Here is a 17,490-nt window from a genome sequence, read left to right on the forward strand (position 1 = left end):
GGTATTGTGGATACGGTGCGGAGCAGCACACTGAAGTGCGCCCCGTTGAGTAACCTCTTGAATTGCCTCCGTTTTCGGACTGAAATTGTTTGGTGGTGGGATATGCTATGTTTGGGATGTTGGTCCTATTAGAGAGGTAGAGGCCACTTTAAGCGGAGCGATAGAGATAGCGCTGATTTCAGCTCGAGGCCTGGTGGGCGAGAAGGGCTGTGTTGAGCTACACCAAGGGAAACCCCTGGGAGACTCTCGGGGATTGATAGAGATCTCCCATTGAGTCGCTCGGGTTTGTCGACAGATGGGTTTGGGTACGATAGTGACATCGTCTCTGTATATTCCTTGGTTGAGAATCCATAAGTGTTTGTCCCACATTGTTGGCTGAAAATGCCTTCAACAGCTAGCCAACTTTGGAATTGTTGGCCGAGTAGTTTTCCTGGTTGGGGAAATTTCGAACGAGGATATATATGACTAAAGCCGATATCATTACGATTAAAGATGAACAATTCCTGATCTGCTGGTGCCTGCATTTTGAGACTGATCCCTAGATTTTCAGGCCCAGGTCGTCCTCTTCTCTATTGCTCATACGAGTAGGGCGAAAAGTGCAAATACCAATATTGATGTGCTTGCTTTTTCTCTCACTCCAATGAGTCAAGGTTTCGGGCTCGTGTTGCTGGAGTGCAGCCTGGGCCCTTTTCAATAAGATACTGGCTATTTAACTATTGAAGCCTGTCACTGAGGCTGGTGTAAACCGTGGATCGTTGCTTGAGGCGATTGATCGGAAGAACGACATCCAAGACAGTTGAATGAAACATTATTAGCGCGACGAAACGCGCAGGCCGTGCACTCGCGTTTACCTTCTCGACAACCTCGACCCTAACCCTGACGCGGGGCTAACGTATCCCACTTCCTTAATTTGGAAACTTTATCGTTGAACGCCAAGATTTCGCACCTGATTAGGTTAGTCACTTGTTGCCTATTTTTTTTTTCTCTTCCCCTTCTATCTCTCATAAAGTTGTGGCCGTGATCTTTTTTCCTCTTCCTCCCTCCCCACCCACCATCTTTCTCTCTCATCCATTTTCCGCCGTCTCTTTCATCCGTTCTTTTGGGAGCATTTTTTCAATCTCATTTTTTCTTTCTGGTTTAATAGTACCAATTAATCCTTGGACTAAAATGTCGTCTCTTCTTCCGATCGCTCTTTGGAGTCTTCATGTCTCGCCTGGCCAGAGTCCTGTCCCGGCCGTTGACGCTTTTCCTGCTACTGTGAGAACTTCGCTTCGTTTACTCGCTTCCCTGGAAATGCTGACTAGCGCAGGTCCGTTTGACCATGGCAGCAATTGATCCTTCCGCTAAGCCTTATGAGGCGGGAAAACCGAAGCGTGCTACCTTAAAGTTTTTTTGCGAACGCATTGTTGATCCTGACGACGATTCCGACGACGATTTAGGGGAAGCATCAGACGAAGAGGAGAAGGAGGTAACAAAGAGCTCGCTCAAGGGCAAGCAATCGCCCAAAAGCAAAACGAGTAACGACGATGCGATGGATGCTGAGAGCTCCGATGACGATCTTGACTCCTCTGGCGAAGACACTGACTCCTCTGAGGTGTTGGAGTCTTTCGTTGTCTGCACTCTAGATTCCGATAAGGTAGGGTCTTTGCACGGTACTATTTTGGGAATTCATGGCTAATCTCTCTTAACAGCACTATCAACAAACCCTTGATCTTGTCATCGGCGATGATGAATTGGTTTACTTCAAAGTTGACGGAAACTACGATGTCTATCTTACTGGTAACTACGTTGTTAGCCCCGGAGATGCTTATAAAAACAATGGTGAAGCCGATGGCGACTACGATCTCTCTCCCGATGAGGATGAACTTTATTCTGATGAGGAGACCGACTCCGACGAGCTTGATGACCTTGATGACCCTCCACGCATCCAAGAGGTTGACACTGATGAAGAGGAGGCCGTGAAAGCTTCCAAGGCTGCAGCTTCCACTAATTGCGCGAGTAAGAAGGACAAGAGAGTCGAGAAGGTTGATAAGAAAGCGGACAAAAAGTCCCTGAAGCGCCCGGCCGAGGATGAAGAGCCTCGTACTATCGATGAAATGATCGAGGGAGAGAAGATTTTGTCTGAGAATAAGGGTGAAGCCGAGAAGAAGCTTTCTAAGAAGCAACTTAAAAAGCTCAAGGCGAATGATGGCAAGGCGGTTGAATTGGCTGCTGATTCCAAGGCCAAGGAAGCTAAGAAAGTCCAGTTTGCTAAGGAACTTGAGCAGGGACCTACCGGGTCCCCTGTCACTGCCGAGAAGAAGGAGAAGAAGATACCTAGCGCGAAGAGAGTTATCCAGGGTGTCACTGTTATGGATAGCAAGGTGGGAACTGGGGATACCGCCAAGAAGGGTAGCAAGCTTTGCATGCGCTACATCGGCAAGTTGGAGAATGGCAAAATCTTCGATAGCAACACGAAGGGCAAGCCTTTCGCTTTCCAACTAGGCAAAGGCGAGGTGATAAAGGGCTGGGATGTCGGGCTTGAAGGAATGCGTGTCGGAGGCGAGCGCCGGCTTAATATCCCGGCTGCTCTGGGCTATGGAAAGCAGAACATTCCTGGAATTCCGGCCAACAGCAACTTGATTTTTGACGGTATGGTTCTTTTTCTGTAATATCCCCGAAACTACCAGTGCTAACTTTTTTCTTTTCTCTTGATAGTCAAACTCACCGACATCGAATAATCCCGCTCGGCAAGGAAGAAAAAGGGGTTTTTGAGAAATTATGGACTCTTCCCTCTTCTTTCATGAATGTTTTATAAAAAAGGGTCATTGTGTAAATTAATTGAACTTTGTCCCAGCGTCATCGCCTATGACGTCTGGCTGTGCTCCGGAGTATACCTATTACCAATTGTTTTTTTGTTTGCTTGCGGTCTCCTTTCCAAAGCCAAAAAGTTTTCTCCTTTCAGTTCTAGTTGCTATCATATTCATGGGGTATCCGGACAAGTCAGCTGTGGCTGTGATTGCTTGCGCTTACTTTTTTAAGTGTTTTAAGTGTTGAGGGGTTGGTTGTGATAGGTCGGGTTCTGGGTCAGTGGCCCGGGTGTAGCTTTGCAGCCTGGCTTTGAAAAAGAAAAAAAAAACATTTTCGGATGAACTCTGCTTGCTTGCTTGCCTGTTGAACGGGAGATGCATTGCGTTGTGCGGTGCAGTGGGGGGGGATAGAGGCGAATTCGGTATGAATAAAGGGAACCCTGGGTTTCAGTCGCATGCCTGTGCCCATCTACGAAATCTCATTGATGCCTACAATGCTCATATCCGGCGGTGGAGCCCAAATACTGTATTTGTGCTTTGTGGCCAAGACTTATCTTCGCAATGTCAGGTGTCACGACGCTCCAATGCACCTCCGTTACTAGGAGCTATAGCGTTAGTGATTCCTTGCCCGGTTCGTTGCTGGGGGGTAGTTATAAGGGCTCTGCCATTATACGGTCTTGTCTTTATGACAGGAGAAGTTATGGAAAGGCGATGTGAGTTCCCCGGCTACTGCTGATTTATTTTCTTTACGATAATAATACTGTTATGGCGCCCTCCTCGCGGTATTCCAGGGCCAGGGTGTCGTATGATATGTACAGTATCATACTGGTCTCAGCCGTGGTTGATGAGCCAGGAAAGGTACTGGGTTTGGGTTGTTGGTTTAATATCGGTCTCGTTTGCATGCTTGGGAGAGCAGCGAAGTTTGATGGGAGGCATAGTGGGGATTGGGTGACCGTGGGATTGGGGGGGGGCGCTTTGTCATGTTTTACCGGGGCTGTACATACAGTGCTTCCGTGGGTTACATGCAGGTCCATGAAAGGATTCCTGACTGGAGTTCTTGATCAAGGGTGGAGGGTTTGAAAACAGGTTAATGGCATTTTTCCTCGTTGGTTTGTTATCATAGCTTAAATATTAGTTTTGTAATCATGGTATCTCACTCGCTATGGGAATTCGCTGCAAGTGATAGTACGGTAGGTTTGGTGTCGGTTAGTCTACATCGAACGATTGTTCAGAAGCGCAACCTCTATGACGGGACAGTATAGTTCCGGTTGCTACCTTTACCTCCTCTTACAGCGCTAGATATAACGATTGGAGGCATTTTACTGTTTAATATTAGCCGTGGTTTTGGTCTTCGCTTTCTCGTCAGTTAGCGGTTATTGGCCTCTCATCTCGCAACCGTGTAACGTTCTGGGGGAGGAAAACTCGAAGAGGTGATTACGGGTCGATTGAAGTTCGTTTGGATGTGTCGGTAGCGCTGTGTTAGCTAGGCGCAAAATTTTTTTGGGCAATGCGTGTCGAGGCGTTCTAGTCCAATTCAGAGGAGAGGCCAGGACAAAGCCACCCAGATTGGGATGTAAACGACTTCATTTGGCCAGTGTATGTGCACTTTACCTACGCACACATTTCGTGGACTTTTTTTTTTTGTGAGTTGCGTAGGCAGACATGCTCTCCTCTGCCAGTACTTAAACCTCCTGTTCCCCCTGCACCCAACCGCCTCTCTCTTCCCTCCGCATAGACGTCAACATATTTTCCTTTCCCAAAATGCTCGGGCGGCTTCTTTCTTCTTTCCTTTTTTCCTTCTTCTTTTCCATAGTCGTGTTGGGCTTTATTGGCTCAGCAATTATGTCAATCTTCCACGGTGTGGGAGGACTCCTTCTGGAGCTTTGTTTGCTGTTCAGTGGCTGGAACGGTTTTTTCCTTATCCTTTACTTGGTTTAATATTTGCTAATAAAGGCGATTTAGATCTAGATGTGGGGGAGGCCTTAGGCTCCGAGGCTGTCGATGCCTCTTCGTCTGGAATTCTACCTGGGGGTGAATTCGTATCTGTTGAAAGTCGCCTTGAAACTTCTATGGGTATTATGGCTCAACCTCGTTTGAGTGCCGTGAGCCGAGTGTTGAGGTGGAGGCTCAATCACGGGCCCTACCTCTCCGACGAACCTCTAGAGTTGCCAGACTCTGGGGAATATATTGCGACGAGTGATGATGAGCAATCCACCGTCTTGTCTGCCTTCGAGGCTTTCTCTGAAGGGTATGAATCAGATGCGTGGTCTGTATCCGAGGAATATCCCCAAGACCTGTCAATCTCTTCTGCCATTCTCTCCTCTCCGGGGGGCCTGTCTGATGTCTGTGACTCAGATGCAGAGTCATGTGTGATTGAGGAGTGGCATCGTGGCTCGCTTCTTGGTGCTTCTTTTCAACCTCTTTCCTCCACCTCTATGCTCCCTCCTTTCTCTTTTGGACGCCTGCCTTCCCCTCATTCTATTTTCCGCTCCTCCTCTCCCGCGTCCTCTGCCCCCCCCTCCATTTCCATTTCTTCCCCTCCCGATTCCACCGTTTGAGGGCGGTGTAATCTCGGACTTGAAAGTGGGGTGTGGGACGCTCTGCTGCTGGATCAGGTACTGTCGGGCGGTGGCTGGGGTGCGAGATATGGAGGTAAGATAATTTATCGTGACAATTAAACCATTTTGTGTTTAAAATATTTTATATAGGCATATTTGGAGAATCCGGTGCTCTCGGAGGATGGGCAATAGGCGATCACGTCATATGGAAGGTAGAACTTTGTGGTATGGAAGGAAGGCCATTGTGGTAGGGTGAGGTGATATTGAATCCCTTGATAATATATGCCAACTAGGATATCGGAAGTTTCCATGTGGTTCGGAGGTGAGCCCCCCTTTGAACTTTTTCTAGACCTGGGTTCCTGTGGGAGGGGCTGGGAAAATTAACTATGAATGGTGGGGTTTGGCGATGTTCGCAAATTGGACACATTTCATTTCTTGCTGATTTCTAACGCTCTGAGGCTCACTTTTGGTGTATTTAGGTGCCACAGGTTGGGCTAGCACCTTGACGCGGTGCCGTGGGTTTTCGCTAAAATCAATCTAGTTAAAGTACTGTACTTCAATCCGGCGACCCGAGTATGGTATTAGAAGCGGTGTTTGAGATATGGGGGGAATGAAGGGGGTGTGCAGGATAAATTTTCTGTCTATCATGACTTTGGAATACATCTCTGGAGGTTCAAGCTTTAAGTAGTTTACTGCGGTACCTTATACAATGCTAGACACGTAAAGGTACGGGGGTGGATAGCTTTTTACAGGGAACAGGTTTGAATCTCGGGGGCCCTGAGGGGTAATGAGCTTGACACTATATACAATGTCCATTAGAGTGTGGAATGGGAGCTATCCGGATTTAAGGGTTTATCGTGTGTTGCACAATCGGAGTCTTTCCGTTATTACCATAAGAACTCGAAAAAACGATTTTTGTGATAGATGGTCCAAAAATTTCCTCCTCTGGAAAAGGTACAGAAAACTCACCAAAAGACCTACTCTCCGAGACAAATAAAAGCATCGGACCGTGCTAGGAGAGGCGAGTCCAACGTCCTAGCACGAGGATCGTTTATGCGAGTTCTTACGATATGCAGTATTACGTGTACCGCTGCGAGTAGCAAGGGTGCTTGCATTTTGGGCCAAGCATGCGTTCCTGCATGTAGGGCATATCGTACCTTTGCTTGCGTGCAGGTTCGCGGTCGATGTTTGATTTCTTCCTCTCACCCTCTTTGATCTTTTAGTTTCTACATTATTTTGGGCAATAAATCAGTATAATACTCTTGTCTATCCCGCCTCCATGACATGAATCCTAACAGTGTTTCCAAAAGATTTTGGAGAAACGTGATATTTTTTAAATTTCGAAAGCCTATTCCGACCCCTGTGTATAATATATTATACATCAAGTTTTTTATTTTTTATTACCCCTCCTTGTACTGAAATCTCTCAATGCTCTCTATATAGCCTTGACAGATCTCGACGTTGTGTCAGGCACGATGATGTGATACATATACATTTCCATGCATTACGATCACCAATGGGGCTAGCCTTGGGTTTGGGTTAAGATTGAATCTGGGGTCGGAATCCTTGCTCCAAGCTCTTGCCTTATTTCTACATATGATACAAAATGGGCAGCCACCCGCGAGAAACTTCAGTTGGTTTAACTAGCGGATAATTTGCTTCTTCTGCTCCTGCTGCAGTCTGGATACTCTGCCGGGCCTGATGGTTAAGTATGTTGTGGTTAACTTTTGTGAGTTTCGAAGGGTGTAATTCTGAGGTGTTAGTTTGGGCGCTGTCCCATCGCCTTTTGGTAGGATTCCTTTATTGTGAAGTTGTTTCGTGTCATTAGTTGATTTCGTTAAACCATCTTTCTTTTGTCTGGGTTTCCGGAACTGGCTGGGGGGACGTGGAATACCGTTAGCACGGGGTACTGTACAGTACCGTGCGGTATTAGCTGTCATCGGAGATGCTGCACCGCATACAGGTACCGTACTCTCGGCATCCCGGGAGTCTCTGGTAGATCGGAGGGGTTTTTGGGATTCTCGATGGAAAGCGTTTGAGCAACGTTGGGCGGGGGGGTTCTTGTGTCCCATTAGCGGAGCTTTAGTCAGTTGTTATTCCCCACTGCATCTTTTTATTATCCCGGCATCGCAATTCCTTTAGTCTATTCCTCCCGCAACCTGAGCAACAAATTTAGCTGGGCTTTATTTCATGGATTCCAGATTGTGCCGGGATGTATTGCTGTGATGAAATGTTTGGAAGAGTCCCTATCCATGGTAGTTCTACGAACCCAGGGAGGCAATGTTCATGTTATAAGGGGGTGTGCTAATAGTGCCGCGTGCCGTGTGAGCCACATTTCTTGGTTACTCCTAGGAGGTTCGACGTTGCATCTGGATTGACTTGACGGCGATATTCGAGTGCTTGAGGAGCTTTATTGGGGGTGGATTGACTGGGGGATTACACATAGTCTGGATTGTCCGATCATGGTATGCTTTGTGAAGGTTTACCCCCCGGGGATGGGAAAGGCTTCCGGCGGCTTGTGTAGTCTAGCTCTGCGATCGCCGGTTATGGGACTCGGCTCAGGGTAGTTTTGGCAAAATGGGTCTTTCTATTGGCTATGTCGAGAGACGTGTGGTGCTGGAGGGGGCTTAAAGTGTGCGTTTTGAGCTCCTGATGGTGAAGAACTATCCGGAGCAGATCTCCTCTACTGTATATGTAGGTGAGTGTTCTAGTCTACAAGTATCTGGGGTTGGGTAGACGATGTTCTTGTTCTGCACCAAAGGCTGAAGAGTATATTTCCGAAGAAAACTGATCGATAGGGTGCGACTGAGTGTTCACGATTTTCATTCCCACTAACATGTTAAAATTATTTATACTAGTATCATAACTTGAGTGCGCCGTAGTGTATTGTGGAGTACGGTTGCATATCGTCAGCATATTCCCGGGATTTCCCGACGTATATAAATGACACCCGCACCAGATGCCAATGTGGAATCTTGGTACTTGGTGGTGCCATGGGTGATTAGAGGGTAGACTATGGCTTTGCTAGGGTTGCTACAAAAACTTTGTATGAGAGAACGAGAAAGTGTTGGGGTATTTATTTGCTGGTTATTGTGCTGTGCTGCGAGTACTGTGCGGTACAGTACTGTATTCGAGAATAGTATGGCACAATAGGTCTTGACTGAATAAATTTACCGTATGCGGCCGTCGGGTGCGCATTCGGGGGCGTTGCTCCAGGTTGTGGTTTCACAGGTTCCTGGAGCATTGGTTGGGCGGCCATGACGGTCGGTAAAGTACCGGTACTGTATTACTAGTACTAGCCAATCTTCACCAGCCTCTCATTTCGCAATGTCTATGAGAATCTGCGCAAATATTTTCATGCATTAGTAAACCCGTAGATAACATGAAGAATATTACAGAATCCTTAAATCTTATAAAGCCAAGGAGAGAAGGTTTTGTACTTATTTGTATGGAGCCCCATACAAAATTTGGGTCACTTTCATACTGGTTGATGTAATCATGAACAATTAAGACAGCTTTGGCTCCCTACACTTCTACCTGTAGAGTTGGAATAGATAGCCATCCCCCAGCTGATGGAAAGATTTGAAGTCTTTTTATATAAGCAGCGTTGAGAATTGTTGTTTGAAAATGCCCATTTTTGCCCGATACTGTACTCGAGTACTGGTAGTTATAAGGACGGAACTTAGCGATGAACCCCGCTTTTCCTAAACTCGCTGGCACTGCTTTGTCAATCAACCCGACACTTTTGAGCAACCTGCTATCTACGGAATTCCACCTTGCGGGAAAGGGAACGATGTCTCGAGCTTTTACCGACAATATCAACTCTTTCAATGTGTCAAATAACTTTACCTTTACTGCGGCCGGTGGTGGGTCCAGAATACTGGCCTGGTTGTCTCCTTTAGACCCCCAGGAGCGACATCAAGACATTCGCAACGAGCGGGTGGATGGTGTAGGGGACTGGCTTCTGGAAACAGAGGACTTCAGAAGCTGGTATAATGGTAGTGAGAAGGACGAATCAGATCGTGCAGCCTTGTTCTGTTATGGTGATCCGGGAGTCGGCGGGGGCTACGTTGGGTGTGAGAGACCATTAGTGAGGGACAGAAACAGCACTATCGCTGACGGGTCGCGGGGATAGTTCCTTGGTGGTAGACTATCTATGCGACCAGGCTATGGAACAAGATATGGCGGTCACCTGTTTTTATTACGACTTCGCTTCCCGGGAGGAGAGGGCTCAAGCAAATATGCTCGGCTCCTTACTCAAACAGCTTGTTAGTGGGTTAGGATCGGTTCCTGTGGAAATTGGGCGGAAATTTCGGGGCCAGAAGAAGGTGATTGGTGGGCGTGGATTGCGGCTTCTTTATATTGTGAACATGTTCTCGAATGTCTCGTCTTCGCAACGCACATTCATATGTGTTGATGCGCTGGATGAGTGTGTTCTAAAGCATCAACGTGAAGTTCTTCATGCATTGGGACAAATTCTCCGGAGGTCGCCGAACACGCGAATATTCATGACTGGGAGGTCACACATCCGAGAGACGGTTGAGAGGGAGCTGGGTGGGAGAGCAATGAGCGTATAGATAACGCCCGGGAATGGTGATATAGCCACATATCTGCGCGCGAGACTGAGGATGGATACAACTCCCGAGGTGATGGATAGTGAATTAGAGAATGATATTATGAAGAGCATTCCTGAAGGGATTTCGGAGACGTACGTAGTGGCGCGGGATCCGGAAAACCTTTATAAGTCATATACTGACAGATGCAAATCTAGATTCCTACTGGCTTCACTCAAGATCGAGGCAATCCTGAGGGAAACGACAATTCATAGGAGGAGAATGAGGTTCAATGCGATTGGGGATGGGTTAGGGTTGGGAGAGGCATACGAGGGAACGCTGGAGCGGATAAGAGCTCAAGACAAGGAGAAAGTAAAACTTGCCATGACCACATTAATGTGGATTTGTCATTCGGAACGGCCATTACAGGGAGATGAACTTTGCCATGCGCTCGCCGTTGAGATTCGGTCCACACATTTCAATAGACAAAATGTCCCTGCTATCGGGGCACTGCTCGCCTGCTGTCAGGGACTGGTCAGTGTGGATAAGGAAGCCTCGACTGTCCGGTTGATCCATCACTCGCTCCAGGAGTACCTTTCAGCACATCCCAATCTTTCCACGCGAGCTCACTCGACAATAGCGGAAACCTGCTTGATGTACCTGAATTCAGATCAGGCCATGACCCTTTCGACTGAACCCCAACCTGACCTCTCAAGCATGCCCTTCCTCAAATATTGTTCACGATATTGGGGCACCCACGCAAATAGAGAACGTCCAGATCACGTGATATCTCTTGCAATGAAGCTCTTGGGCCAGCACGAGAAGCACATCGCGGCCAAATCACTTTTTAAGCAAATACTAGATCCCGATGATGTCACAGCAGCCGATTCTCCTTCGCTGTTCGGTGCGCTACACTGTACATCTTTCTTTGGGATTGTTGAGGCTATGACGGCTTTGTTAGGAATGAAAGACTATGATATCAACCAACGAGATTCTGCGGGCTTAGCACCACTCATATGGGCTGTAAGGGGTGGCCATGAGGAGGCGGTGAAGCTATTACTGGGACAGGAAGAAGTTGACCCTGAGATTCCAGACAACAGGGGCCGGACTCCTCTCATGGGCTGCAATTGAAGGACATTTGTCAGTGGTTAAGCAACTTTTGGATCGGGGAGACGTTAACCCCGACAAGCCAAACAACGGCGGCAATGCACCCCTCTCGCTGGCAGCATTTAAAGGGCACGAATTAGTGGTTAAGCTACTTTTGGACCGGCAAGAGGTCGACCCCGACAAGCCAAGCAACGAAGACCATACACCCCTCTCCTGGGCTGCATATCAAGGGCATGAGTCAGTGGTGAAGCTGCTTTTGGCCCGGAGAGATGTCAACCCCGACAGACCAGGCAACGGGGGCTATACGCCCCTTTCCTGGGCTGCATCTGGAGGGCACAAGTCAGTTGTTAAGCTGCTTTTGGACCGGAAAGATGTCGACCCCGACAGGCCAGATAGCGAGGGCATTACTCCCCTTTTGTGGGCTGCACTCGATGGGCATGAGTCAGTGGTGAAGCTACTTTTGGACTGGGAAGAGGTCGACCCTGACAAGCTAAGCAACGGGGGTTATACACCCCTCTCCTGTGCTGCATATCAAGGGCATGAGTCAGTGGTGAAGCTTCTTTTGGACAGGGAAGAGGTCGACCCTGACAAGCCAAGCAACGAAGGCCATACGCCCCTCTCCCAGGCTGCATATCAAGGGCACGAGTCAGTTGTTAAACTGCTTTTGGACCGAGAAGAGGTCGAGCCAGACAGGCCGGATGATGGGGGTAGGAGCCCTCTCTCGTGGGCTGCTGGCAAGGGGCATGAACCAGTAGTGACTCTACTACTGGCACGGCAGGATGTCAACCCCAGAAGAGCAGACAGAAGTAGTTGCATACCACGCTCATATGCGTCTGCTGCGGGATATGAAGGGGTTGTGAATCTATTCCAAACCCGGTAACGTGCAACCTCTGTCTGCTCTGCGGTGAACGAATTACGGACTTTCTTTGCCTCCCTCGAGTTTCTGATTGCGTCAATCTCTCATCTGCTGATCCCATATTGCTCGCACAGCCGTGCTCCGTGCTTTGATATTTACCCTTCCCTGCCTCTCTCCGAGGCCTCTGGAGCCTACAATCCGTTTTTACCACCATCTATTCCTTCGCTTACTTCCTCCTTCCATCTGAGTTACCCCTCTTCTTGCGCTTGAGGATCCTCCAGCTGTATAATATGTCGGCTCCCTAGAACGCTGTACCTGCCTATGATTATCAGAAACCTTCCAGCCCTTTGATTGTAATCTCGCGTGGGAAACCTTCAGGCTCTGTTCTAGGTTGTTGGAAAGAAGAGGTGGGGGATGCTTCCCTAACGCCCTTGCACTTTCAACTCTCTTTTGTTTTATTGGTCCTTGTTTCCATTTCACGCAGAGATATCATAATACCCTCCTTGTATGACAGCCTCTTTTCACTGTTTCCATTCTCTAAATTATTTCTTTCTTTGCTTTCTCTCATGAAGACAAACTGGTACTACCACTTGCTTAATAAAATTAGGTCTCATTATTATGTTACTTAAGTTCCAACTCACCCGCTACTCTATCCACCCTCGAGTGCCGTGTTTATATAGGTTTGCCTACTTTGCCATTGACCTTTGTGCAATGGTGACATGTAAGCTCAGCTCTCAAGAAAGTCCCTATTCGATAGTCCCCGAGTATCGCAACCCATCCAAAAGTGTTACTCTAAAACTCATAGGAGCAGTGCGTTACCCATGTGACCTTTGGAAAACCTTGTTCGGAAGTCCTGAGTATTCTCTGCTGAGGATAAGTATAATAATTATTAATTTTTTTTTCCGCACCCTAAACAGCTAGACCACTTTTATTAAACCCCTAAAACTAGCGAGGAGGACCTACTCCGGAGGGTTGCTTTGAGGGCGCAGTGTGGCTGCAGACCCGCCCAACCCTACAAGGACCAGGGGTGGGTGGCGGTTAAGTAAATCGCGAAGAAAAAGGATTTTAGTGCAAAATCACCCCCGAGCGTGCTTGTGGTGGTTGGAAGGGGGATTCCGTGTGTCTTCTTGGAGGGCAGTTAATATCGTATCATGAGGCACAGGCATGGCACCTAGGAAATAGCACGGGTGGGAGGGTAAGAAGGGTATGTGATCATTGGTTATCACTCGATACTTAGATTCGGAACTTTGCTGGGGAGTTAGTCTGGGTTTACAAGGTTCAGCGAGGCTAAAGCGATGCTTTTACCCTGAAAATCGGGAATTATCAGGCCGGAGGGTTCACGGAACCGGGAGAAAACAGGGTTTAAAGAACAAGAGAGTAGTTATATGAGGAGAGAAAAGGTTTGTCAATTGTTCAATGAAGTGGGAAGAGACCAGAGGTAAGGTGCAGTACAGGGAGGGGGGGGAAATATAGGGGAGGTGAATTTGCGGTGCGAGTGCATTAAGCTGACGTGTACTGGTACTTGTGCAGATATCTCCAACACTTTAGTATTGGGGTTCAGTATTCGGAGAGTCCTACATGTGGGATTTATTGGGCAATGGAATATCGCAGAGGGTACCGGCGTTATGTTAGAAGGGTAGAATTCCGGTCGCCAGCTATCCTAGGCGTCTGGATGCCATTTAGTGGAGGGTTTCGAGTGTTCTCTTGTATTTGATTCCATTGATGCCATAGCAAGTCATTAATGTCCCCGGAAGATTGCAAGAAGGTGGTTTCATGCTGATTGGGTTTAGTCTACATATAAGCGGGGGGCGTGACATGAGCGAGCAAGCCCTCGACTAGCTATTGCGCGTCTAGGGTCCTAAGCCCAAAACAGATCAGCTAGCATGTGGGCTGTGGGCGAGCCATCTTGATTTGGGTGTATCATATCATAAACAACTTCATTTGACGAATCGGGTTATGATATTAGGAGATGGAAGTCGAGAAAAATAGGAATCTAGAGTGATCCCAAGCGGCTAACCTGGATTGTGGGTCAGTCGTCCGGCCATTGTTTTGAAAAGCCTGGATGGATCCGGTCGGGTTATCAGCAGCCGTCCAAAGCCGGCAGATGCCGGGAGATCCGAAGATATCTATGAGCAACCTGCAGACTTTCTACTTTTAATCACTTGGAATAGGAGAATATGAACCTAGTGCCATGGATTTCGATTAAAACAAATCTATGGCGGCTATCATACATATCAACCGCCACGATACCTACATCTATTCAACCGATATTCTGTCCTCCCTCAAGACTCCATACTGTTCCTCACACAACTCTCTAACCACCCCGAGCAGATATGGATTAACCGAGTGATTTTATCGAGACCAATTAGTCCTGTTAAATAATAAAGCCTTCCTTAATGATAAAACAAAAGTGATCACTTGAAACCGTGTCCTGTAGGTGACCTAGGCCGGGTCCGGCTTTGGTTTGGAAAAGCCACTATACCACAGTCCGGCCGTACTCAAAGACGGGCTGACTGGCCACTTGGGTTTACTAGCCAAACCTATACAAAGTGATAACTCGCTGGGATCGCGAATGGTGAATAATTTGAAATTTACAGGGTAGTAAAAGAGCTGCAAGCCTGGGGTGGGATGGGCACGGATACCGGGAAAACATAAATACATACTCGTAATCTCAACGAAGCCTGACTTATTTACGGGATGCAAAGGCCTACAACATTATCCGAACATTCGGCAATAATTTATGGATATTAGACAGAAGAGGATTCCATAATGGCTTGGGTCAAAGAACCACAATTCATTCGCTGGGTCCGAAACCGGGCCCGGGCTTATTCTCAATTACATCAACCATTTACGCTAACTACTTGCCCTCTAGAATGCTAAGGTTCTGGCGGATGCAAATTTCGCTGTCATCCCGGGGTCTGAGTACAGGCAGAAGGTGAGGAACAAACCACCCTGATTACCGGGCTGCGGGTCATGCAGAGCTATCTGGAAATATATCGACCAACTTATTGCTGTAAGTGCTGTAACGTGTGAAAGTTGATAGGAAAGTCAATGGGGATGGTGCCGTGGCTTTTTGTCGCATTTGTGGCTTAGTTCTCCTTCGAGTCCCTTGATCACGAGGGTGGGTGGGGCTGCAAGCACTCAAGTTACGGTTTCACAAATTCCTGGTCCATTGACTGAGTTATTGTTAGGTAGTCGCGGGGCTGAGCAATCAACCCCACTTTCCCGAACTCACTGGCATTCTGTCAATCAACCCCGTACTTTTCTACAGACCTACTATCTGCGACATTCCAAGCAGCGAAAAAGTGAAGAATGTCTCGAGCCTTTGCCGATAACATCAATTCTTTCAATACCCTTGTGTCAAATAATTTTACCTTTACTACTGCCGATGATGAGTCAAAAATCCTCGCTTGGCTGTCGCCCTTGGAACCCCAGGTGCGACATCAAGATATTCGCAATCAGCGGGTAGGGAGTGTAGGAGACTGGCTACTAAAAACAAAAGAGTTCAGAAGCTGGTATAATGGTAGCGAGAAAGACGAATCCAATCGTGCGGCATTGTTCTGCTATGGCGATCCGGGGGTCGGCAAGAGCTACATCAGGTATGAGAGACCACCGGTGGGGGCGGGGAATGGACGCTATTTCTGACAGGTCGCGGTGGTAGTTCCTTAGTGGTAGACTATCTATGCGACCAGGCTATGGAACTAGATATGGCGGTCGTCTGTTTTTATTACGACTTCGCTTCCCGGGAGGAGCAAACTCCGACAAATATGCTGGGCTCCCTACTCAAACAGCTTGTTAGTGGGTTGGAATCAATTCCTGTGGAAATTGTGAGGAAATTTAGGGGACAGAAGAAGGTGATTGGTGGCCGTGGTCTACAACTTCTCGATATCGTAAACATGTTCCTGAATGTCTCATCTCCACGACGGACATTCATATGTGTTGACGCTTTGGACGAATGTGTTCTAAAACATCAACGCGAAGTTCTTCATGCATTGGGACAAATTCTCCGGGGGTCGTCAAACACTCGAATGTTCGTCACCGGGAGGTCACACATTAGGGTGGGAGTTGAGAGGGAGCTGGGTGGGAGGGCAACAAGTGTATCGATAACTCCGGGGAATGGTGATATAGCCACATATTTCCGCGCGAGACTAAGGATGGATACAACTCCCGAGGTGATGGATAGTGAATTGGAGAATGATATTATGAAGAGCATTCCCGAAGGGACCTCGGAAACGTATGTAATGGCACGGGATCAGAAAAACCTGTGTAGGTCATACGCTGATAGATACAAATCTAGATTCCTACTGGCTTCACTCAAGATCGAGGCAATCCTGAGGGAAACAACAATCTATAGGAGGAGAATGTGGCTCAATGCGATGGGGGATGGGCTAGGGTTGGGAGAGGCATACCGGGCAACTCTAGAACGGATAAGGGCCCAAGATGGGGAGAAAGCAAAACTTGCTATGACCACGTTAATGTGGGTATGTCATTCGGAACGGCCATTACAGGTGGATGAACTTTGCCATGCGCTTGCCGTCGAGATTGGATCTACACATTTTAATAGACACAATGTCCCTGCTCTTGAGACATTGCTCGCTTGCTGCCAAGGGCTAGCCAGTGTGGATAAGGAAGCCTCGACTGTCCGGTTGGTCCACCACACGCTCCAGGAGTACCTTTCAGCTCATCCCAATCTTCCCGCACGAGCTCACTCGACAATAGCGGAAACCTGCTTGACGTACCTGAATTCAGATCAGGCCATGACCCTTTCGACTGAACCCCAACCTGACCTCTCAAGCATGCCCTTCCTCAAATATTGTTCACGATATTGGGGCACCCACGCAAATAGAGAACGTCCAGATCACGTGATATCTCTTGCAATGAAGCTCTTGGGCCAGCACGAGAAGCACATCGCGGCCAAATCACTTTTTGAGCAAATACTAGATCCCGATGATGTCACAGCAGCCGATTCTCTTTCCCTATTCAGTGGTCTACACTGTGCATCTTTCTTCGGGATTGTTGAGGCTATGACGGCTTTGTTAGGAATGAAAGACTATGATATCAATCAACGAGATTCTGCGGGCTTAACACCACTCACATGGGCTGTAAGGGGTGGCCATGAGGAGGCGGTGAAACTACTACTGGGGCAGGAAGAAGTTGACCCTGATATTCCAGACAATAGGGGCTGGACTCCTCTCTCATGGGCTGCAATTAAAGGGCATTCGTCAGTGGTTAAGCAACTTTTGGATCGGGAAGACGTCAACCCCGACAAGCCAAGCAACGGCGGCAATGCACCCCTCTCTCTGGCAGCATTTAAAGGGCACGAATTAGTGGTTAAGCTACTTTTGGACCGGCAAGAGGTCGACCCCGACAAGCCAAGCAACGAAGACCATACACCCCTCTCCTGGGCTGCATATCAAGGGCATGAGTCAGTGGTGAAGCTGCTTTTGGACAGGGAAGATGTCGACCCTGACAAGCCAAGTAACGAAGGCCATACGCCCCTCTCTCGGGCTGCATATCAAGGGCACGAGTCAGTTGTTAAACTGCTTTTGGACCGGGAAGAGGTCAACCCTGACAAGCCAAGCAACGAAGGCCATACACCCCTCTCTTGTGCTGCATCTAAAGGTCAT

The 17,490-nt window shown here is 48.0% G+C and overlaps 1 protein-coding gene; it reads left to right on the top strand.

Annotated features, from left to right (window-relative positions):
- Positions 1–1,054: 1,054 nt before the first annotated feature.
- GSTUM_00006906001 (uncharacterized protein) lies at positions 1,055–2,869 on the top strand. XM_002839034.2 has 4 exons: positions 1,055–1,257; positions 1,310–1,636; positions 1,692–2,631; positions 2,698–2,869. Exons 1-4 carry the CDS (start codon positions 1,168–1,170, stop codon positions 2,718–2,720), a joined length of 1,380 nt encoding a protein of 459 aa, XP_002839080.1. The 5' UTR covers positions 1,055–1,167; the 3' UTR covers positions 2,721–2,869.
- The last annotated feature ends 14,621 nt before the right edge of the window (positions 2,870–17,490 follow it).

This window comes from Tuber melanosporum (assembly GCF_000151645.1).
Source record: "Tuber melanosporum whole genome shotgun sequence assembly, scaffold_3, strain Mel28".
Classification (NCBI taxonomy): domain Eukaryota; kingdom Fungi; phylum Ascomycota; class Pezizomycetes; order Pezizales; family Tuberaceae; genus Tuber; species Tuber melanosporum.

Excerpts from the sequence above, each read along its gene's own strand:
- GSTUM_00006906001 (XM_002839034.2), top strand. The coding sequence starts at position 1,168 with ATGTCGTCTCTTCTTCCGATCGCTCTTTGGAGTCTTCATGTCTCGCCT. Across the intron at positions 1,637-1,691 it reads GCACTCTAGATTCCGATAAG|CACTATCAACAAACCCTTGA; the intron begins GTAGGGTCTTTG and ends CTCTCTTAACAG. Across the intron at positions 2,632-2,697 it reads CAGCAACTTGATTTTTGACG|TCAAACTCACCGACATCGAA; the intron begins GTATGGTTCTTT and ends TTCTCTTGATAG.